Consider the following 24035-nt stretch of genomic DNA (forward strand, 5'->3'; position numbering starts at 1 on the left):
TGTTAGAGGGAGTGTTCATTCGTGTAACCTTTCTAGAACAGTTTAGTAATACATATCAATAATCTTCAAAAAGTCCTTTGACTTAATAATTTCACTTATTATCTATCCTGATGAAATAATCAGAAAGTCAGACAAGAAGTTGTGTGCCAAAATGCTCATCATAGCAATGTTTATAGAACAAAAAAAAAGAAAACAACTTAGTTGTTCAACAAAGGGGTAATAAATTGGGATACACCCATAAAATGAAGTAAAATGTATAAATTAAAAAATAGCGTTTTTAGTGTTTTAGTAATAGTGACATGGAAATGAGGATACAAAATTGTATATATACATATGATTCTAATTTGTTTAAAACACACATGCACACACATGCACACACGCATGCGCATACACACGCATTCCAAAAGGACTTCATACAAAGGGATCTAGGGATCCTCCAGATCCCTAGAATATGTATGTATTTATAGGCTTCGAGATTTTTTAAAAAGCCCTGTTTTCTTGAAAGAATGACAGAAAAGAAAGGCATCATAATATTAAAAGTAATTAAGTGGCTAGTATTATTACAAGAGATTTATATATATATTCATATTTTTCAGTATTTCTAGTGGTTGGACTGTCTACGTTTTATATTTTATTTGATATGCCCATAATTCTCAGGGGAGTAGAATTCAGGAAATTTCGTTAGCTAATTTCACATAGGTTTGTTTTTTTTTTAACGTCTTTATTGGAGTATAACTGCTTTACGGTGGTGTGTTAGTTTCTGCTCTATAACAAAGCTAATCAGCTATACATATACCTGTATCCCCATATCTCCTCCCTCTTGCGTCTCCCTCCCACCCTCCCTATCCCACCCCTCTAGGTGGTCACAAAGCACTGAGCTGATCTCCCTGTGTATGACTTTTTTTTTTTTTTTTTTTTTTGCGTTATGCGGGCCTCTCACTGTTCTGGTCTCTCCTATTGCGGAGCACAGGCTCCGGACGCGCAGGCTCAGCGGACATGGCTCACGGGCCTAGCCGCTCCGCGGCATGTGGGATCTTCCCGGACCGGGGCACGAACCCGTGTCCCATGCATCGGCAGGTGGACTCTCAACCTCTGCGCCACCAGGGAAGCACTGTATGGCTCTTTTTGAATTATGGTTTTCTCAGGGTATATACCCAGTAGTGGGATTGCTGGATCGTATGGTATTTCTATTTTTAGTTTTTTTTTTAATTAATTAATTTATTTATTTATTTAGGGCTGTGTTGGGTCTTCGTTTCTGTAAGAGGGCTTTCTCTAGTTGCGGCAAGCAGGGGCCACTCTTCATCGCAGTGTGCGGACCTCTCACTATCGCGGCCTCTCCTGTTGCGGAGCACAGGCTCCAGACGCGCAGGCTCAGTAGTTGTGGCTCACGGGCCTAGTTGCTCCGCGGCATGTGGGATCCTCCCAGACCAGGGCTCGAACTTGTGGTCCCTGCATTAGCAGGCAGATTCTCAACCACTGCGTCACCAGGGAAGCCCCTATTTTTAGTTTTTTAAGGAACCTCCATACTGTTCTCCATAGTGGCTGTATCAATTTACATGTAACAGGAAAACAAAACTGAACCACTCATACATTATATCTGGAATTTTCCGTTAATTATAAGATGTCTCAATCATATGTAGAATGCTTCCTTTCAGCAAATACTAGCTATTTATAGAATGAAACACAAGGCCTGAAATAAGTTCAAGATGTTTTAAAATTAAAGCAGCAGTACTTTCATGAAATGGTATCCAGGCAATTATTTTATGGACTTCGGGCATTCATCAGCGGATGTCACTTGCTTCATTTGTAAAGTTCACAAAGCTGCACCACGTGAATAGTCTTTCTTCATTATGTCTTCAGCATTTCTTTTGTCTTGGAACTCTGTATCCCATTATGTAATTTTTCTCATTTTCCAAATGATCTAAGCCTCACTTTTGAAGTGCTTGGTAATCATTTCTTCCATTAATTCTATGAGACTATATTCTGCAATTTTTTCGTGCTTTGTATTCATTCTTACCTTTCACAGGGTCTTAAACTTTTAGCCCGACAACTCTAGGAATTTCCAAGGCTCAGTTCTTGGCCTAATGCTCTTAACTTTCTGTATTTACATCCTCAGGGAGCAGATCCCTTGTTAGAGTGTTAAGTACTACCATAAATATGGTTACCTCTAGGAACCTAATTTCTTACTCTTTCTCTAGTTTGGTACCTCTCCAGATCTTAGAAGTATTTTGCCAAACTTGAAATCAAATGTTGCCGAAAAGTAGAACATATCTTTTCCCTTAACACTAGCATCCATTTCCAGTTTCTCTTTCATTGCTGGTCACATCATCTCAGCCCTCTAGACTATTAACCCTGAGCTCCTTTCTCACCGTCATTCCCCTCAGGAACTTTGGTCACACTAACCATAAAACAGATGGCCCTTCATTGAAACACATTTTACATGAGTGGTTATTACAATTTGCTAGAAAATTGTCCTGTTAAAATGAGTGGCAGTGGACAATATGCTGGTTTTTATCTCTCCTGTTCACACTATTACATAATCAGGGCTCTGCTATTTTCCATAAATTAGGAATTCATTTTTTAAATTATGTGCATATTTCTATTTGGAAGACTAAATCTATAATATTAAATGACTAGTAGGAAAGAGAATTTTGGAATATTATCCCCATGCATGTAAAAAAAATGAATACATATCAAAGATTTGATTTAACTTATTAAGGGAACCAGGCAGATATTACAGCAGGTTCAGAGTATCTTCTTGCATTTTTATTTGTAACAGGCTGACCTCTGGGAATTTGGATTCTCTTTTTGCAAGTACAGTATCCATTAATTTGTACAAATTCTGTTATTGTGGGGTCCTTTTCTCACCTTTCCTGGAAATATTTTCTTCTTGGAAAGAAGTGTATCTTTGTATCTCAGGTTTACTTGTTTTTTAATGAGGCCTTAACTAACTTGGGAAAGAAAATCAGGAGAAACCAGTTATACTGTTTTTCTTAACTAAATGTTTATTCTAAAAAAATATTTAATCACCTTTTATTACTGGTGATATTATGAGATCTTACAATTTCACTGGGGGAAAGGTAAATATATATATGTATGTGTGTATATATATGTACATACACACATTTATATATATATGTTCTGAGGTAAGAAGTATAGTACTAGATGACTGGGCATGATAAATTTCTGTGGAGCCCAGGATAGACAAAAAATTTTTAATTGTACTTATACCACTGGAAAGAAGTAGTTAGGTAGATAATTTACTTCGTGTTCATTCATCAGATTCTTACTGTAGACAGGGCACCGTGCTGAGTCCTGGGCTAGGGGTGGGGAGAGTATGATACAGATTTGTACACTTTATAGTTGTTGCCCTTTAAAAGGAGCTTATGTATGGTTGGCAAAAGAAAGTTCATAAAATGCTAAATATAAGATGGTACATAAGCATTATAAGATAACCATGATTGGCAGTTCATCAAGGGCTGCAGATGATACAGTTAAGCTTAATCCTTTGATGAAGAAAATTGGCTAAAAGCTTAATTTTAAAGGATGAGTGAGATCTAGAATATTGGAGATGAAGTTAGATTCTTAATGAAACAATTTCTCTATTCCTTAATTTTAAATATAGACAAAACAACATTGATTACCTCTATTGATGGAATGCAGAAAACTGGGTTTTTCAGATTTGCCACTAATCAGCTGTGTAATCTTGGACAGTCAAGACTTTTTAGAGTAAGAGAGGATCTTTAAACTTTTCAGCCAGTTGTTTCTCTATCTAGCTTAACCCCTCAGTGCTTTGATATGTTCAACTATAAAATGGGAATAGTTATTTCCTTAATTTCACTGGTTATTAGGAGATGAAATTCTGTCATACAAATTTTCAGTGTCATAATTATTTTTCAGATGACTGAACTAGGCTGGCATATTTAAGAAATATATTAAAAAATCTGTTTTATACCAAAACTTTACTATTATTTACAGATCGAAAACTGTAACTATGCAGTGGAACTTGGGAAGAATAAGGCCAAATTCTCCTTGGTTGGCATTGCTGGGCAGGACTTAAATGAAGGGAATTCCACACTTACTCTGGCATTGGTGTGGCAGCTGATGAGAAGGTAAAGGCTGGTTTGTTTGTGACATCACTGTCAGTCTCCTTCAACAAGTCACTGAACTAAAACTTTAGCTATTTTTGAAGAATAGCAAACACAGAAGAAACATACAATGTGAAATATATTAATTTTTAAATGATTTATTGTTGATAATAAATTTTTTACAAATTATATTTTGTTTTAAAAGTGGGTCAGTCTCTAGAAACACAATTACTTTTATTAATGCCTCTGAAACACTGCTTTGTAAGGAGTTGTTTTAATTTTTAAAAGTACCATATAGTAGTTTTTGCTTCTGATTACTAAGCTCTGTACTAGAGTTTACCAGACTAAAATGAGAAATATTTATTAGAACTGAAATATTTCTTAAATATTCATCTAAATATTGATATAAATGATGTGAGAGCAAATTTTACCCCTTTCAGTCTTAAATATGCATCTCTTCTGTTACAGGTACACGTTGAACGTGTTATCGGATCTTGGAGAGGGTGAAAAAGTAAATGATGCAATTATCATTGAATGGGTCAATCAGACTCTTAAAAGTGCAAACAAAAATACTTTTATTTCCAGCTTCAAGGTAATCAAAAGCTATTTAAAAATTGGGGGGGGGTAAGAAACTAAGTTTAAGAAGGAATTCTTATTGGGAATTACATTGGTTTAGGTTTAGAATTACATCAATGTTGTATCTCAGAAACACATAATTGATGAGCTTAGGCATACTAATTATTTGGCATGTGTAAACCAGAAATATTCAGTTTGAATTCTTATATTTTTGATTGGTTATCCTATTGAGTATAAATGCAGGTTAATATTATCGGACTTCAGTAATCTAATCTTAAAAAAGAAATTGAGCCAAAAATCCAATTGTCAAATGAAAAAAGAAAGATAAAAAGACATTGCTTATATAGGACCTATAATGTTTTGTGCTCCCTAGCAGCAGTCTCAGAATTGTATTGACATCATTTCCAAGGCATAACAGAGCCAGCCAAACCGATTCAAGTGGGAATTGAGAAAACTGGTAGGAAAAAAAAATCTTGTCATCTGGCTTCATAATGACACTTAACACTCACTTCTGAGCATTTGTGGATGATTCATAAAGCACTCAAAATGTAGTCTGCACATACATACCGACTAATTCTCATGCATTTCCATTGTGTTTTGCTTTTGCATGCAAGCTGATATTAGCTACAAATAAGCATGTCTGCTTGTACACATTCATTCAGTGAACCTTGTGTTTGTGATTTTATTATGATATGTGAAAAATTACCCATCAATTTGTATTTTTTTAGTGAAATAAGAGTGCAAATAGATGAAACCCTAAGCTCTCGCAAGAGTTACCTAACCATCTTTATTTTCTTCTTTGCCTTTGCTATATATGTTTGACAACATGGTAGAGCAGAAGAAATGTCAGAAATTGATAAATTCAATCTTCTGTTCTTTACCAAAAACTGAGCCCCAAAGTGGACAGCTGGATGTTGGCAGAGATGTTGCCTGAGTCCTAGTTCAACTGTGTTTCTTTCTTTTCCATCTTGGAAGGAACTAATGACATTGAGTTTTTGTTGTTGCTTATTTTTTTTTAAAAAAAGAATTTTTAGTCCATGATTTGTCTTTATATATTTTAGATATAAAACACAACTTAAAATGTAAAACGGGAAAGGGGACATATAAAACTCTCTAATTGACAGTTACTCTTTAAAATTGTTATACTGAAATTATATACATTTGTACATTAATTTGTGAAAAATAACAAGCATGTATATCATTAAAGTAAATACAATGAGAAAATATTTAGAAGCACATTAATAAATATTTATTGAGCTCTAACTATTAAGTAACATTTTTGGTAAAGAAAAAGATGTAAGAAATTATTTTGGCTCTCAGAGTGTTTGCCATTTACTTCAAAGACAAAATTTGTATAACTGAGAAGGTAACAATCCTACAGGGTAAATGTTAAAATCCAAAGAAATAATACAACTAATATTATGGAAAAATCTAACTGATCATTTCCAACTGAATGGTTAGTGGAGACAGTTGGACTTTATTTGAGCATCAGAGATGGAGGCAGGATTTGAATTGGTGGAGAACAAGAGGGTAGTAATAAACTAGAAGGGGTCCACCTTGAATAAAGGCAAGTCTGAGAAGGTTAGGAGAAATAGTCTGGCTAGACAGGATTGTTCCTAAGGGATATAGTGCAAGATGTAGGCTGGGCCAAGACTGTGGAGGAATGTGGCCTTAAAAAGGATACTGGTAAGGGGAGTAACGTAAGCATAGGAATACTGTTCTGAAGGTAGGGGGCAGGACCGGTTGGAGCGAGAGTGGTGTAAGTGCGAGGAAAGCGCTGAGGCAGAACTCAAGGTGTGAGGTAATAAGGGTCCTGGGGGGGTGATGCAGATGGGCACTGGGAACTTTAAGAATGGATAGTCATTTGCAAAAGAACAGGTAGGGTTTGGCTTCTTGACTTAGGGAAGCGCAGGAAAGAGAGAGGAGTTAAAACTGGATGTTTGGGGCCTGGGTAACTGGAAAACTGATAACAAAAATGGGGCTGTCTGAGGTGCAGCTGCTTTCTAAAAAGGCAATGAATTCAGTTTTAAGCTTATTGAATTTGAGGTAATTTTCAGGAAATGAAGAGTTGCATGAAAAGAGACATTAAAACTAGGATTACAAGCTTGGTGATCAGTTGAATAGAAGAGAGAGTTGAAAAATGGGAGTACACAACCCATTTAAGGGAGAGAGCTCACAGAGAAAAGCAGACTTGCGACTGGTTTTACTAGAACTGAGGTGGTAGAAACAAATTGCACAAGTGCTTAGCATGTATATATGCTTGATAATAAAACCTTTAAACAGAATATAAATAAGAAATATAGCAGTGCATGCTAAAAAATAGTTGGGCTGGGGAGGTTTTTTCCAACTCAGAGTGTTATATTTGAAAGCTGTGATAAGTGGTACTAGTAAGAACCTATTAATCATAATCAAGGCAGTGTTGTACCCAGAAATTTTAGAAAAGACAAATTTACCCGTTTTAGTTGCAAAGTAATTTTTCCTCACCAAGAAGATGAGGAGGTGGTATATCAGCTAATAACAATAATTATAATTACCATTTATTGAGTCCTATATGTGTCATTATGCTAAGCATTTTACACATTGTTGTTTCTTTTAATTCTCTCAACTCTATAAGCAAAAAGGTGAGCATTAGAAAAGTTAAATAACTTGTCCACTGTCATCAACTATTAAGCAGAAAGCTGGATTTCATATCCAGATCTAACTGCAGGTTGAAAGCCAAGCTATGGAGTTGTATGGCCCCGGGTTTGACACAGGCTTAGCCACTTCTTAGCTATGTGACATACTGCTCATTCATTCCATAAATATTCAAAGCTTACTCCGTGTCAGGTACTTTGCTAGGTGCTGTGACTACAGAATGCCCTCAAAGAGCTCACTGTTTAGGAAAGGAAGCAAATAAGAAAACATGAATCACAGTATGGGGTGTTAGCAGTGCTATAGAAATCAGCTAAGGAGAATAGGGAGCATGTGACGAGGGCATGTGTTTTCCAGAAATCTTAGCAGTTTATACTAATAGCTGGGTTACATCTCTTGATGAATAAAACTGATTTTACCTCTGGCTCACATTTAGTTATCTATGTAACCTTGGGCAAATTATTAATTTCCCTATGCCTGAGTTTCCCCATATTTAAAAGGGAGGTATTAATAGTAAGTATCTATCTTCTGGGTCTGTTGTCAAGCTAAATAAGTTAACACATGTAAATAGCTCAGTCATACCTGGCACACATTAAGGGGTCAATAAATGGAGCTTACTGCACTACACTGCTGGTCCTGCCAATATATAAGGGCATCGTGGAGAGGTTCCTGTTGTGATTTTTTTAGGGAGTTTTGGCGGCCACAACACTGTGCATTTGTGGATGATTCATAAAGCACTCAAATTTATTTTCAAAAATGACAGGAAGAACAATGGAATGGAATGTCCTACTAGTAATATATATCAAATTAAGAGAAGAGACGGTACAACACACTAACTTGAAAATCAAGGGCTTCCCTGGGGGCTCAGTGGTTAAGAATCCACCTGCCAGTGCAGGAGACACAGGTTCGAGCCCTGGCCCAGGAAGATCCCACATGCAGTGGAGCAACTAGGCCTGTGCGCCACAACTACTGAGCCTGTGTGCGACAACTACTGAAACCTGTGCACCTAGAGCCCGTGCTTCGCAACAAGAGAAGCCACAGCAATAAGCCTGCGTACCACAACGAAGAGTAGCCCCCGCTCGCCGCAACTAGAGAAGAGCCCACGTGCATCAACGAAGATGCAGTGCAGCCAAAAATAAATTAAATTAATTAATTAATTAATTAAAAAAAAAAAGAAAATCAAGCCAAACTCTAGACTAGTTATCTTTAATATTCTAGAAATTCTTTTTGCTTAAGTAATTTCTATATGATTAAGGAAAGTGAAAGAAAAACTATGAAAATGTATTTATATACTAAACCAAGGGTTTTACAATAACTCCTGCCCTTTTTGCAGTAAAAATGTCTTTCACTGATAATATGCAAATCAGGGGAGCTGGAAAGATAGGCCTGTTTTTTTGGAAACAGGAAGATAAGGGATCCAATATCATCTTTAGAAACTTAAATTTTTCATTCAACTCAGTAAAAGTTTTTCTCAAGGTGAATCAAAGGAAATAGGTGGGAAAATCCTTGTTTCCTAAATCTAAGTTAAGAAATATTTAAAATACCATAAAAGGATATAAACTTTCAGATGAATAAGGTCTGAGAATCTAATATATAACATGGTGCCTATAGTTAACACTCTTTTGTATAACTGAGATTTGCTAGGAGAGTAGAACTTAAATGTTTTCACACACACACACCCACACACCACAAAATACATAACTGAGGGTGATGGATGTATTAATTAGATGGGAGGGATCTTATCAAATCATCAAGATGTACATGTTAAGTATCTTACAATTTTATTTGTCAATTTTAACTCAATAAAGCTGAAAAAAACAAAACAATTTTCCTCAAACTTAAAAAAAACCTCATAAATATGCAAATAATTAATCAAAATATAGCACAATTAAGCCACTTGTCTGATTGTGAATCACCATAGAAATATATGAAAAGTAAGCACACAGAAATTTTTAATTTATTATAGAATGACATGCATGTTATGTAGATTCCTAGCCCCATCCACAAATAATCTGACATTACTTTGAGTGCAAGGATTAATTTGTGCTTTTACTAAGCACCTCAGGTGATTTTCATGTAGGCGGTCTGCAGGCTACACACTGAGAACGTATGTGTGAGAGTTTTTCAGAAATAGAAAAGATGCCCCCAAACCAGATCTGGATTACCAGCATCATATAGACTTAAGGACCCTAATTATTTTTATCCCTCTATTTCTACTTCCCCCCCCAAAATCTGTTTCATAAAATGAACATTCCTGAAAATGAAGAATATAAATTTTTCTAAAATTAATAAATGTACTAGATCATGGCCCCAAAAAAGAACTTTGTACTCTTCACATGGCTTCAAATTGTTTTATCAAACATTTATTAAGAACCGCATTTGGGGGGCTTCCCTGGTGGCACGGTGGTTAAGAATCTGCCTGCCAATGCAGGGGACACGGGTTAGAGCCCTGGTCCTGGAAGATCCCACATGCTGCAGAGCAACTAAGCCCATGCGCCACAACTACTGAGCCTGCGCTCTAGAGCCCACAAGCCACAACTACTGAGCCCGTGTGCCTAGAGCCTGTGCTCTGCAACAAGAGAAGCCACTACAATGAGAAGCCCGCGCACCACAACTAGAGAAAGCCCGCACGCAGCAAAGACCCAATGCAGCCAAAAATAAGTAAATAAATTTTAAAAAATAAAATAAAAAGAACCACTTTTGGCCAGGAACTGTACTAGATGTCGTCACTTATCTTAATATTCCCAAGAATCCTGTGACAGTTCGATTGTAGTGATTAGGAATGGGTGCTTTTGGCTTCAAGTAACAGAAAACGTGATTTAAACCAAAAGTAAAGGCACAGAACAATAGCAAAGATCCAGAGGTGGGGTAGACATTAGGATTGGTTGAGCCAGTAATTGAAGAATGTCAATCAGGTTTTGATCATCTCTGCTTTGCCATCTAAAGTGGTTTTCTCTAAAGTTGGTTTTCCTCTTGCTCATTGAATAGCTGCTGGTTGTGCCAGGGGTTTCATCCTCTCATTCACAGTCAGGAGGGGGTGTTGCTAGCTTTCCATAGCTCTTCCTGGATAGTAAGGGCCTCACGTTAAATTAAATTAAGTTAAATTAAATTAGTGATTTAAATTAGCGATTGCCAAATAAATCACTGTGGCAATCAGATGGGATTCCTCCCTTTGGCTTTTTTAGACTATTTTTTCCAACCTTTTTTCATTATTGTTTGCCTAATGAGTCTTTTAGACATTTTCTTCCTAAATTCCCCTCCCCCATGAAATTTTAATGCCATAGATATTAGTATATCTGTTATTCACTGTATTGCTCTATACATATAAAGAATAAGTTTATCACCTTACCCGCAGAATAAATGGTCTACGCTAATTCAGGGTCACTCTTGGAGCTGTGGATGGGGTTAATTTTCCTTGAAGCACACGTCCATATATGGATACGGAGCAAACATGTGGGTTCTGGTAGGATGGAGAAAGTAGTAAGGAGTGGATTCTGGGTAGGCAAGCGACATTTGCTACTATTCATCCTGAGAGACAAAACAAATAATTTGTTCAAGTGCTGGTAAGTTGTACAATCAATTCAGACCAGGATTTCTGACTTCAGTAGCAGTGTTCTATCCACTAGAATTTCGTTGTCCATTTTTAGTTGCCTTGGAGGTAACTTCCAAAGTGGAGAGAATCTTGGGCATTTAGAGTCAGACAGTCATGGGTTCAAATACTGGTTCTGTACGTACTGGTTGTGTGAACAGCTCTTTTTTTTTTTTTTTTTTTTGCGGTACGCGGACCTCTCACTGCCGCGGCCTCTCCCGCTGCGGAGCACAGGCTCCGGACGTGCAGGCTCAGCGGCCATGGCTCACGGGCCCAGCCGCTCCGCGGCATGTGGGATCCTCCCAGACCGGGGCACGAACCCGTGTCCCCTGCATCGGCAGGCGGACTCTCAACCACTGCGCCACCAGGGAAGCCCTGAACAGCTCTTTTGAGCTTTCTGACCTTCATGTTCTTCATTTTAAAAGGAGAGATTATAATTTCTTTATTACCAGGCTGTTAGGATTAAACAAACTCAACACGTAAAGCAACAAGAATGATGCCTTTATAAATATTAGTTCCTTTCCACTATTATTTTAATTTTTCTTTCTGAAAAATATTAAGTGAAGGCTTAGGAGTCCATGGTCTAAGAAAAAGAATATTACTAGAATTTGCAAAACTATTCACTTAAAATTCATCTCCTATTCCCTTTCAAAAGTTGTTTATTTTTTACAGAATGGATACTGTAGTTAGCATACTTTAGGAATTGTCAGATCCACAAACCTTATTCCAGGTATGATGACAATCCTCTATACTGTAAGGTCTGTAAGGATGAAAGGAAAAGCGTATTTTAAATGGTTTGTGATGTGTGTTGGTTGAAGAATAGCTGAATGTTAAGTATAATGAAAATTTATAAATTGCTTTTAGTTATATGGTTATGGTCTTCTGGTCTGACATTTACAAAAGATGTTTATGAATGTTCATCTATTCTTTCTTTTCTAGGACAAATCTATTACCACTAGTTTACCTGTCTTGGATTTAATAGATGCCATTGCACCAAATGCAGTTCGTCAAGAAATGATCAAGAGAGAAGACCTTTCTAATGAGGACAAGCTGAACAATGCTAAGTAAGCCTTTATGGTTTATATTAGAACATAGTGGCTCTTTTGTTCTTAATCCTTGCAGGTGAGGCTATGATGTCCTTAAAATTCACATTTTTAAGTACAATTTATGTGAGAAATATGATTTAAAGACTCACAAACAACTTTTTTGTAAAGTTAACCTTGTCAAAATGTTTCATTCTTCTGTTAACGTATATTAAGTGAAAACAAATACCAAGATATTTTTCTTGTCTTTTCAAGATACGCCATTTCAGTTGCTCGAAAGATCGGTGCCCGGATATATGCCTTACCTGATGACCTCGTGGAAGTGAAACCCAAGATGGTTATGACAGTGTTTGCATGCTTAATGGGAAAAGGACTGAACAAAATAAAATAATGAAACATTTATTATGATTTTCTGCCACATTAAACACATTGAATGCCTCACAGTTTACAGATTTCTGAAATGTAGTGGGTATAAAACCAGAGATTATTTGTATGCTCAAAACAGTTGTATGAATCATTAATGAATTTAATATCCTGTTCATACTAGCTAGGATTTGTTGACAATTAATTTACCAGTCGATACTGATAAGAGTGTGTTCATTTTCAAGATGATATTTTATGAATAAATTATTGTTTCCTGAAAGTCTCTTTAAAACAAGACTAATTCATTCTTTTTCATGGTTCAGAAATGATCAATGCAAAACTTTTTCTGCATGTCCTGCTGTGAAATGTGTTTTGATTTTGTGTGTGTGTTGATTTTGATCATAATTGTATTCAAAGTCATAATCCAGTTTAATCCTTTTATTTTTTTTCCTCCAACTATGTGAAGTGGTCCAAAACTTTAACTTTTCTGTAAATTTCTATACTGTCTAAAATTTTTAAATGACAAGTACTGTTCATTAACATTAAACTTTTTTATATATAAGGACTAACTCATGAGTAAACTTCAAAGTACATTCTCTTATATATGTAGCAGGAGCTTTTTACTTAATACTTAATTTTAACTGCATCGATACTTTACATGTACTGGTTTGGTAATACAGCTTTAACTATGACCTGCAGCATATATATGTTGGTAAGATGTTATTAGAGAAATATGTGTGTACATACACATATTTTGCACCTGAATTACCCAGGTTTTCTTAAGTGGTATGTATACAGTCAACCCCCCATATCTGATGCATGCATATCCAATGGTTCCACATCCACAGATTCAACCAACCAGCGATCAAAGATATTTGAAAAAAAGAATTCCAGAAAGTTCCAAAAAGCAAAACTTAAATTTGCCAAGTGCCAGCAACTATTTCCATAGCATTTACATTGTATTTACAACTATTTGCATAGTATATTAGGTATGAGTAATCTAGAGATGATTTAAAGTACACGCAAGGATGTGTGTAGGTTATATGCAAATACTAAGCTGTTTTATATAAAGGATTTGAGCATCTGCAGATTTTGGTATCCTTTGGGGGGTCCTGGAACCAGTCCTCTGGGTACTGAAGGATGACTGTATTGGTCAGTTAACCAACATTAAGTAATAATTGTGCCCCCACTAGGTGCGTAACACTTTTCAGTTTGTAGCTATCTGGTACATGAAGATTTCTTTTAGAAATATTCATTTTGGATGTGCATATAGTTACTTTTCAACTGACTTCAAACACTGGCTACAGCTCTCAAGATGTGTTGATACCATATTATTAGCTTCATATTACACATGCTAATTTTTGATATTCTAGCCCTAATTTAGAATATGCCCACTGAATATCTTTAGTAGAAAGTAACACAAAGCTAATATTCAACATATTTTCACGTTTTTCCCAGTTTCCTTCAAATTGGCAATGTTTGGTTAATGCTTATGTTACTTGGCAGTAGCTTTGCTTCAGACCTATTTTTGTCTGAATTTTTTAGCAGTAGACCAATTCTGCTAAAATTGAGTTCAGAAGTTTACTTCCTTCATCTTCCACTGTTAGTGCCAGTGACCAGTACTGCTGTGCAACAAAAAATGCTGTCACTTTATCTCACTGGGAATGAGTAGTCTAAACCCCCCTTCTACCATGGATTAAAACATACGTGATGGTAAGAGTACGACTACTCATGTGCTTAGAAGAGAATTTTTTAAATGAGATCATCAACAGGTGGAACTTTGAAATATATTCTACAAAAGAGATTTCCTTTCCTTTTATCATTTGATAATTGTTTTCTTATATGAAGATTAAAATATGTTTTTGCTCTTTTGTGATATTATTTAAATCATTTCCTCTTGATTTTTTTCACCATTATATTTACTAAGTTATCTGATTTACATGCAATTTGGCACTTTAGAGTGTTCTTTCTCTCACAAAATATATTTAATAAAAATTCTGTGTATGTACAAATGTGTCAGTATTTATTTCATTTAAAGAAAAATATATAACTTGGAAAATTAATCTATCATAAACTTATTTTCCAGAAAAGAAAAGAGAAAAATTCCTACGCTAATGAGTAAAACAGCAACAAAAAATTTATTATTTTGGGCGGAGTGAAGATGGTTCTATGATGCTTTAACAGGAAGAATTTTAGGAAAGACCAAGTACATGATTTCTATAAATTTAGTTTGGGATGAAATAATTTGAGTTAATCAACATAAATTTGTCTATTATGATCCGGGTATGATACTAGACACTGGGGATTCAGCTGAGAAAAATATAGACAAAGTTTTCTGGCCTCATGAATCTTATTTTCTGGTGGAGAAAGACAGACAGTAAACAAATAGGATTTGTAGATGGTGATAAATGCACTAAGAGAAATAAAACAGGGAAATGTGATAGAGACTTAGGAACTGGGGTGAAGATGCTTTTAGTTTGGGTGGGTCAGGGAAGGTCTCTCTATCACAGGTCTCTGTGATAGTGAGGCTGAGGTATGCATGGTAGGAGGAGCAGCCAGTTGCTAACTGTTCAGTAGAAGGAACAAGTGCAAAGGCTGTGAGGCAGGAAGAGTCTTGCAGGCATTTGAGGAAAAGAAATAGGCAAATTGGCCTAAGAGGGAGAGGTAGAGAGTCTGGAGATGAAGACAGGGTCTATGACTTACAGGTCTAGATCTGAATCTGGATTTTCTCTTCTCCATCACAACTGGAGTTGGGATGGCTCTTCAGTATATGAGGTTCGGTGAGTTGCTTTAAGTAACATGCTGCTTCTGAATCTTGCATGCTTCTGAATCTTGCACCTTCATCATAGCTCTATCATCGGCTTCCATATCACAGATGAAAAATAAATCATATAGAGGATCTTAAAATACCCCAATTTACACTGGATGAAAAAGGATCCGAGAAACAAGAGAGAATATTCTGCATCTGAGATGATTCAAAAAGACTTCTGAAGATACAGTTGAAACACTAGCTTACTCTGAAGGAGGAAAAACCCTCTAATACTTTGGAATGCCTCCTAGGATTATCTCCTAAACTAAATTGGAATTCTCCTGAATCTAAGAAATCAGTCCAGCCCCTGTGGGAGCCTTATGGAAAAGGAATCACCTAAACCCAGAAGCTTGAAAAAACTTCAGATTAAAGTGGTTTCTATAGTTCTGAGCCATCTGAATTTTGACCCTTAAACACTCTGGAACTTTTGGATGGACCTGGGTTAGAGTTGTTCTGCTACTGAGAAAAAAATTTTACTGGACTACAAAGAGTGTCCATAAACCCAAATAGGTACCACTCCGTTCACTGGCCACAGATTTACAATGAGCAATTTTTTTTTTTTTTTACAATGAGCAATTTTGACATTCCACTAAATACACAAACTTAGAACTGTATTAAACATTAAAGAATGGGGCAGATTTATGATCTACTAGAGATAAGAAAGAAAAAGCTAAAATGATTTAATAGATAACTGTTTTGAAGTAAACACATAAAAATGTTTGGAAAGGTGGGCAATCTTGTCTACCTAAGGCCTCTTAGAGAAGATCGAAAGAGCACTGTGAATGATGAGAAAGATATACTTAGGAAATTTGGGAGTTAGAGTTGGCCGGGACAGCGATGGAACAAATCAACCTGAACAGAATAGGAAGTATTTCTCTCAAATACATGTACTCAAGTAAGTTTATGTATTGCCTTAAAAACCTAAGCACTATGGGTGCAATTTAGATTTTTGCACAGTTGGCTGTGGAAAGCAATAATTATTCGAGATACAATTTCCAGTCCCCCTCTCTCAGCTTTTAAAGTTGCAAGAATCTGCTTTAAATACAAGCTTAATTAAAAAAAAATATTCAAGGAAGTAGCACTTACTGCACTTCGGTTAGCTTTTGCTTAAATAACACTCATCTTCTAAAATCTGAGTTATAAACGTGAAGATGAACAAGAAACCACTGTAAGGACTATGACATAGAGTAGATCCTAATGATGTGCTTATCCAATGGTTACATGCGAATAAATGTATGATACTAGAAATGTTATGCCAATTTTATATCACAAAGGAGTTTTTTTCTTTCTAATACAGTTTTAGAAACAATTATGTAGCTAGCCCAACATAATTACACACAGATGAACACAGTGGCGTGGCGAGGGCCCGGTCCTTTCTGGTTTAGGCAGAGGACAAAGGAATATGCAATAATTCGACAGTTCCACGGGGTGGCGGGGGGGGTTCGACTAAACGTTAAGTCATCAGAGGCTCAGTGAACCACCCCGCTGCATGTTTAACTTGTGTGCAGCCCTAGACGGCGGGGAAATTACCTCGAACCCGCAACCTGGCTGTGGAGAGGGTACATCCGGCCGTTCGCCTTTTCCTCCGAGCCTGGAAGCCTTCTAGGGGGCGGTGCGCTCGCGGACTCCGCCTCCGCCCCAGGTCCCGCCCACCGCAGAGCCCGCCCCGTGGTCGTCGCTCTCACCGAGCGGAAGATGACGTGAGGAGAGCCGCGAACATCTCTGGGTGCAGTTCGGTTGGCGGTTTCCAGAGCCCTGGAGCCCGGCTGGTGCAGAATCGCCTCTTAGAGCGCCCTTCTCACCGATTTTCGTCCTCCACTCTGGCCGGGCCGCTCCCCGCGCGGCCCCAGCGGCTCCTGGCACGGCCCCGCGCTCGGCTGCCGCCCTGGCGCGGGCCACTCTGCCGTCCCCGGACGGGCGCGGACCTGCTCGGCCTGGGCGCCGGCGGCTGGGGAGGGGGCGCTGGCCCCGGGGCCGCGCATGCGCCGCCACCAATTTGGGGCTGTCGGTGGAGGGCGAGTGCTGGCTCCGCGGGGAGGCGACGCCCTTCGGGGCCAACGGGCCGCGCGCCGAGGCGGCCGTGGGAACGACTCATCCCTTTTCCAGCCGGGGGTCGGGGTCGGGGCTGGTGGGGGCCCCGCCCCCGTCTCCTGGCCTGCCCCTTTCATGGGCCGCGATGATGGCGGCCCTGTACCCGAGCACGGACCTTTCGGGCGCCTCCTCCTCCTCCCTGCCTTCCTCCCCATCCTCCTCTTCGTCGCCGAACGAGGTGATGGCGCTGAAGGATGTGCGGGAGGTGAAGGAGGAGAACACCCTGAATGAGAAGCTTTTCTTGCTGGCGTGCGACAAGGGTGAGAGCTAGGCCCCTTTCTCTGCTTCTGGATGCCCGTGTCCTTCACACCCCTCATCCTCTCCCCAGCCTCAACTCGGGGCACTCCCTCTTCCTCGTGCGCCGAGCGTCTGTTCGCGCCGCGCCCGCTGCACCTGCCGGGCTGCTCGGCACCGCCTCTGCCTTGTGAGTGCAGAGCTGTCGGGCGGGAGCAGCCGCGGGTGGCGCCCTCCGAGCGCCGCACCTGGGAAGGCGGCCCTGCCCGTGGTCTCCCTTCGTGCGGTCAGGTGTTCAGGTAGCGTCGTGGGGGCCGGGACCCTAGGGTTTCAGCCTCACCTGCGCTACTGACCACTTGAATGACCTGGTCTCCTGCATGGGGCTTTAGTTCTTTCTTTCTGGAAACCCAGAGGTTTTGTCTAGTTTGGGACCTTTCAGTACGAAAAAATCCCATGTCCTTGCTTAAGGTTCCTCCTGCTTATGGGCTCTCAGCTGGTGTTTTGTTTTCTTTTTTCTTTAAAACCTTACTTGTATTATTTAACTCCAGCCACCCGGTGCCTTGGTGTTCAGTGACTGTCGAATGGCATTAGGTATGTCAATATCCTAGGTGGACATAAAGACAGCACTTTATGGAGAAATTCTGCCTAAGTTCCAGAGTTTCTCCAAATTTATGGAACAACTTTGTTCATGCTTTTTATTAGAGAGGAAGGTTTATTGCTCCTCAGACGTCTTTGGGAAATAAAGGTAGTGCAAAATAATTACAGGGCAAAAATGTGGAATATATTTAATGTGTTTTCGTTTTCTAAAAAAATCTGGAAATCGATCACTTTTATGGCCATAACAAAGTCTCCTCACTTGCATGCTTTCTATTGATGAATATAATAAAAAGAATGGGAAGTTGATTGCCCTAAGACTGCTTTTATTTCCTACGTGTAAAAAAGTGCTGTAAATTTTCTCTTTCTAAATTTATTCAGCTTGCCTTCCAGTGGCCATGCTTGCTTAGGAAAAATGTTTAGGATCATGCAGACTTCCAAAACATAAACCCAAAGGGCAACTTACGCTGTGAAAAGATTCACTACAGAGGATTTTTTTGTTTGTATGTGTTTTTTTTTTTTTTTAAATAAATGACAGCCTCCTTAACCACTTTTACTGCTTTGAGATAGGATTTTATTTACACAACTTTTTGAAAACACATTGATGTATAAACAAAGTCCACCCCTGTCCATCATGAGTCCTTTTATGATCTTATGTAGTAGTATTAAATTATATTATGAAAGCATTTGTGAAAGTCCACCATGGACAGGTTCATACAGTCTTGGAAATGTGAAGAAACATAGAATATATGTCTATAACCTCATAAATATCATTGTCTGTGGATTACTTAAAATTATTTAGTATTTCTAGAGTGGATAGTCTGAGTTCTCTTCCTTCAAAAATTCTCTGAGAGAGGAAGGGAACAGATTGTGTTGTACTAGCGTTAGTAAGTGGCTGCTACATCTACCCCAGCTTCTGAGCTATGGTTATTTTAAAGCAAACAGAAATTATGTCAAGAAAGGCAATTTAATATATCTGTTAAACTGAGGACAGAGGAATGTCATAATGGAACATAGCTCGAATAAGTACTTGTATGGTGTGTATATTTAGGATTATTGCATGACATATGTCAAAAGAGTTTGAATGTATGACAGTTCTGTAACCTGTCCAGTAGTGCCAGTTGAAATAGCCTTGATAGTCTTTCTTCGTCAGTTTCCCTTTTATAACATCATTAAGATCCTTGGAGAGATTTGGCTTTTGGGGGTAGGGTGGAAAGTAAATATGCATGCTTTTTCTCCCCCGTATAAATTAAAACATTTTTTAACAAGTGAGATTAAATAGGTATTTTCTGTTTCAGGTATGTTGAAATGAATTCTTAGGTTAGATTTGGAAAAATGGCTTATTTCTTACATGTACTTATGGTATACATTTATGCTGAAAAAAATATATTTGAGTTATAGCAGTTTTTTTGTTTACTCCTTTACATTCACTAATATTGTTAAACCTTTTTTAGCGTTACCCAAACCAAATCTAAAAGTGAAAAGTTTCCTGAAGTAGCTATAGTTGCCACTATTGCTTTGGAGCTTTCATCAAGCCAAATGGCAAATGTTGACTGAGACAGCTTTTGGGGTAGAGTACATAGGCTTTTCATAGATGATTTCATTTAATCCTCACAACCCCATGAGGCAGATGTTGTTATCCCCATTTTATGAATGAGGAGAATGAGGCTTAGCAAAATTTTAGAATTACTTTGCCCAAGGTTACATTAATTAGTAGTAGAACTAGGATCTATTTTGAGCCTGTACTCTTAACCACTAAGTTTTGATCTAGTTGTAGTTGAATGAATGAAAATCACTTGCGTTAGAAAAGACACATCCATATTTGGATTTACTAACTGGAAATTAAACTTGCTCTCTGTGAATGTTTTATTAACTGTGGTTTCCATGGATTATGTTTATCCAATAAAAGTAAAAAGCTTTAATAGCACAAGAGCAGATCCACTCTAGAACATCTATGTTTCTCATCCTTTTTTCATTTATCAAGTTTACACTACATATGTAAAATGTCCGTAATGTATTCCACTTAAGGAGAATTCCTAAAGTAAAAATTGTGGAGATGGGGTTATGTGTTAGTGGATGGGTGACCCTTTGAAAGGTGTGTACAGATTAAGGAGTAAAGAAAAAAGGAAAGAAAACGATTTTATAGTTTGATTTTATAGTGTGTACAGCTAGCTTTTATGTAAATTATTAGTCCAATAGATCTGGGCAAGCGCAGATCCAGGTAGTGGCCACTTAATAGTGGCTATTGTTGATCTTCAAAGTGGGTCAGAATCATCTCAAAGGTAACATCGGTTCTTTTTCGTAAAATTTAGAAGAAAAAGTGAATTGAAGGCTCCTGTGCCAGTTATATAAAGCTAAGTCTGGCCCCCCACCCCACATAAAATTCTCAGAAAGTACACCTATTCTTTTTAGACGTAGAATGCTGCAATTCAGAGGTAAAGGTTAATTGAAACAAGAGCTGAAACAAGAGTGTTGTTTTATGGAATATTAAGCAGTGATTCTTACCTCTCAAGTCTTCTTCCTTTCACACTGAGAATTAGTATGGTAATGAGCCACTTTTATTTGTGGGAGACAGGGGTCTGACTTCAGACCTGCTGGCTGGAGAAAGAATTAATACCTTTATTTAGGGAGCATCTAAGCTAAATATAGTTGTTAATTCACCTCTTCGAAAGTAACTGTTGAGTAGATGGTAGCTTTAGTATTAAACCCTTAATTTGCTGATGATCAGTAATCAGTTCTTGTGTAGAAAAGGAAAATGATGAAAGGATTCAGTCTGGATTCAGTTCCTGCCAACTTTTCATGAAGAACATTTTCAGGAAATTTGATTTGCAATAAGTCAGGAGGCCCTTCTTGAAATTTCAGCATGGAGTCAGGGGAGGGGTGGAGAGAGCTGAATTTCACCTTTATTGTCAGGCTCAGTCTAATAATCTAGATCTGTGTCACCTTTGTGGTATTGATTTGCTGCATTGTATGGAGGGTGCTTTGATGCCTGGATTCTGCTTAAACTTTGCATACCTTTGGCTTAGCATGCTTTTGAAATGGGTAACATTTCTGGGAGAAGTAATATTAAGCTGTTGTTTTAATAGCACTTAATATATTTAATGGGACTTTTAAAAACAGCTATTTGAAAAGAGATTTTGAAGTGTCTGGGGTTGGAGAGGATGGCCGTGGGAAGAAAAAGTGCAGAGTACTGGGTACTGCCAAGAAGTTTTATGTCGACAAGGGACACCTAATGTTAAGAGGTATATGTGCTGTGAGGGAAGAAAACTTTGCAGAAAGGAGAGGTAAAGAGGGTACTATATACAAAATTCTACAGGCATTTCACAAATTGTCATTAGTATTTAAGCATTTAAGTATTTTGTACAGGAGAGTTTTTCCAATCACCAGTGGTGCCATAGTGTATGGTTCATCTTTATTTTAACAAAAAAGACTCTTAAATCACCAGAATCTTGGTGGATAGTTTTATTATAAGAGGCTAATCATTGAGCAGCTAGCTGCTTCATAGTAGTATAATACTGGCATTTCTTTGTAGTGATTACAGAAGTGTGCTTCTTTATTTCATTTTTAACTCGCTGTTCTTTTCTATAATTCATCATCTGACTATATATCAGGTTAATTTTGTTAGGACACTGGAGAAAGGTGCTTTATCAAGAAATAACTGACTACATCCCTATCCTTTAGTACCTTCTTCTGTAGTGGAGATGCTCTCTTGTGCTCTTGTGAGGAGCAGTAAGGGAAATAAAGTATGTTTGTGCTTAATAGATCTGTCTGAAGGGCAGAAACAAATGCTCAATTTAACTTAAATGGCCTATTTATGATTTGGAAGATGGGATATTCTTAGTATGCAGTCAGTCTTTTATCTGGGCAGTTAAAAAAATGTAACCCAAGCCAAACCCCTTTACCTAGTATATTATAAACTTTGGGGAAGGGTGTTAAAAGATTAAATTTTATTGTATGGGTATTGTTGCAACCTAAGAATAATTCCTCTTCTTCCATGCTTCCAGTGTTAGAAATATCTTCCTTATAACTGACCACCAAATTTAAGGATACTAAGAAGTTTAAGATCTAGGATTAGTAGTTTAATATGTAATGAGTTCAAAAGCTATCACTAAGAGGTAAGTAGTGACTTTTAAGAGCCTGAACAAATTAACAGGACTAAAAGAATTCCAATACCATATCAGTATAGTTATGAGATTCAGTGGAATTTCTTTGCATGCCAAAACTTTGTGACCTATAAAGTGGTGATCAGCACTGTTATTAATAGCTTCTGTTAATTAAAAAAAAACCCCAAAAAACTCCTATGTTTATTTTCTGGTCGTATTTGTTGCTCCATCACTAATACTTTTATATTTTTTGTAGCTTAATTTATATTGATCCATAGTGTACTTTTTCAGTTCTATAAATATGTATAATTTAAATGTATGTGAGATTAAGTTTAAGCAACACAATAAATCCTTTATGAAACTGTATTACTGCATACCTGATATTAACTAAAGTTTTATACAACTTGTAACATCACTGTGAATTAGATCTCAAGTCATATACCAGACTCTAATTACAAAGTAAACATTGCTTCTAATAGATTCAAGAATATGTTAATAATTTTTAATTTATAAACTAATTTACTCTAAAAAAATCAGAATTACCTTCTATGATATAAGTATAATTTTTCCTGCAGCAGTGTCTGCTCTTTTGCCAGGTGATATTCATTATCACTAATAGTCTTAATTAACAGACATAAATGGCTAAGAAATTATAGTAATAATTGTCTTTTTCCAAAAATATTCAGAGTACTACGGACAGCTCAGCATGCCATGTTTCTGAGTATCTAATTTTGAAGGTTTCATCCACAACAATGTGATTACAAACATGTTGGGGTCTATGATAAATATTGGGTTTTGCACATTTGGTAAAACTACATTTTAAATTGTCTTCATTCTAAAAGTCTTGTATGTGTTTTTTTTTTTTCTTTTTAGTATTTGGTTCAGACTAATTTGAAGTTTGCTGTAGAGTTAACAATTTAATCAGTATTGTCACTATTTATATTTCCAGATCCAACAATTGAATTTGATCATGGCTTTGTATTTTTTTACTTCATCATTCTTTTTCCTCTTAATAATAAAATCTTCTGTTTTAAGTGTCTTTAGTAATAGTTCAATAAGAATGTTGCAGTTGCCATAGTCAAAAAGTTTGTTAGATAAACTTGGTTTGAAAAACTTCACAGATTTTTTGACAGATAAATTCTCCAGTACTTCACAACTAACTGAAAATTTGGTTACTATAAAATTAAACTGACCGACATTAATACTCCCATTTCAGTGATGCTGAAATTTACCATCATATGTCAGAAAATAAAATGAGATGCCAATGAAGAAAAGATGATTACCAGTTCTTCACTGATATTATATCATATCTCCACTGTCTTTCTCAAGTTGGCCAGGATGAATATATCACAGTTGGCCAGGGTGAATTTGTTGCTAAGGATCCATGGGATTACAACAGTATTTTTATATACTATTACATTTTTTTAAATTGTTGGTTAGGACTCACTGCATTGATTTCATGACTGCTAATGGGTTTCAACCTGCAGTTTGGGAAACATTGGTGTAGAAAGATCATAGTGGGTAAGTGGGAGAGTGGCAACAAGGTAAATGCAGAATGATAGCAAGGCCCAGGTCCCATAAGGCTTAGTGAGCTACGAAAAGATTGTGGCATTTAAAGTGTGATTAAAAATCTTGAGGATTGGGCTTCCCTGGTGGCGCAGTGGTTGAGAGTCCACCTGCCGATGCAGGGGACACGGGTTCGTGCCCCGGTCCGGGATGCCGTGGAGTGGCTAGGCCCGTGGGCCATGGCCGCTGAGCCTGCGCGTCCGGAGCCTGTGCTCCGCAATGGGAGAGGCCACAACAGTGAGAGGCCCGCGTACAAAAAAAATCTTGAGGATTGAAAACCTGATATGATTTGAATTTTAAAATGATCACTGTGAATGCTGGGTGGAGAGTGGATTAAAGAGGTGGTGC

General features: G+C 37.6%; 2 protein-coding genes across 6 annotated transcripts in view; both read left to right on the plus strand.

Moving 5' to 3' along the window:
* The window catches only part of PLS1 (plastin 1), a 106685-nt gene extending 92391 nt beyond the window's left edge, over positions 1-14294 (plus strand). For all 4 annotated transcript variants that reach the window (XM_060011369.1, XM_060011370.1, XM_060011371.1 and 1 more), the window contains 4 exons: positions 3979-4112; positions 4557-4680; positions 11824-11948; positions 12183-14294. In XM_060011369.1, the coding sequence (XP_059867352.1) occupies positions 3979-4112; positions 4557-4680; positions 11824-11948; positions 12183-12318 (519 nt within the window). In that variant the 3' untranslated portion in view covers positions 12319-14294. The remainder of the gene's footprint in view (positions 1-3978; positions 4113-4556; positions 4681-11823; positions 11949-12182) is intronic.
* Positions 14295-16825: 2531 nt separating this feature from the next.
* TRPC1 (transient receptor potential cation channel subfamily C member 1) overlaps positions 16826-24035 on the plus strand; it is a 63874-nt gene continuing 56664 nt past the window's right edge. For both annotated transcript variants that reach the window (XM_060011373.1, XM_060011374.1), the window contains exon 1: positions 16826-17450. In XM_060011373.1, the coding sequence (XP_059867356.1) occupies positions 17276-17450 (175 nt within the window). In that variant the 5' untranslated portion in view covers positions 16826-17275. The remainder of the gene's footprint in view (positions 17451-24035) is intronic.

This window comes from Delphinus delphis, chromosome 4 (genome assembly GCF_949987515.2).
Source record: "Delphinus delphis chromosome 4, mDelDel1.2, whole genome shotgun sequence".
In the NCBI taxonomy this organism is placed as follows: domain Eukaryota; kingdom Metazoa; phylum Chordata; class Mammalia; order Artiodactyla; family Delphinidae; genus Delphinus; species Delphinus delphis.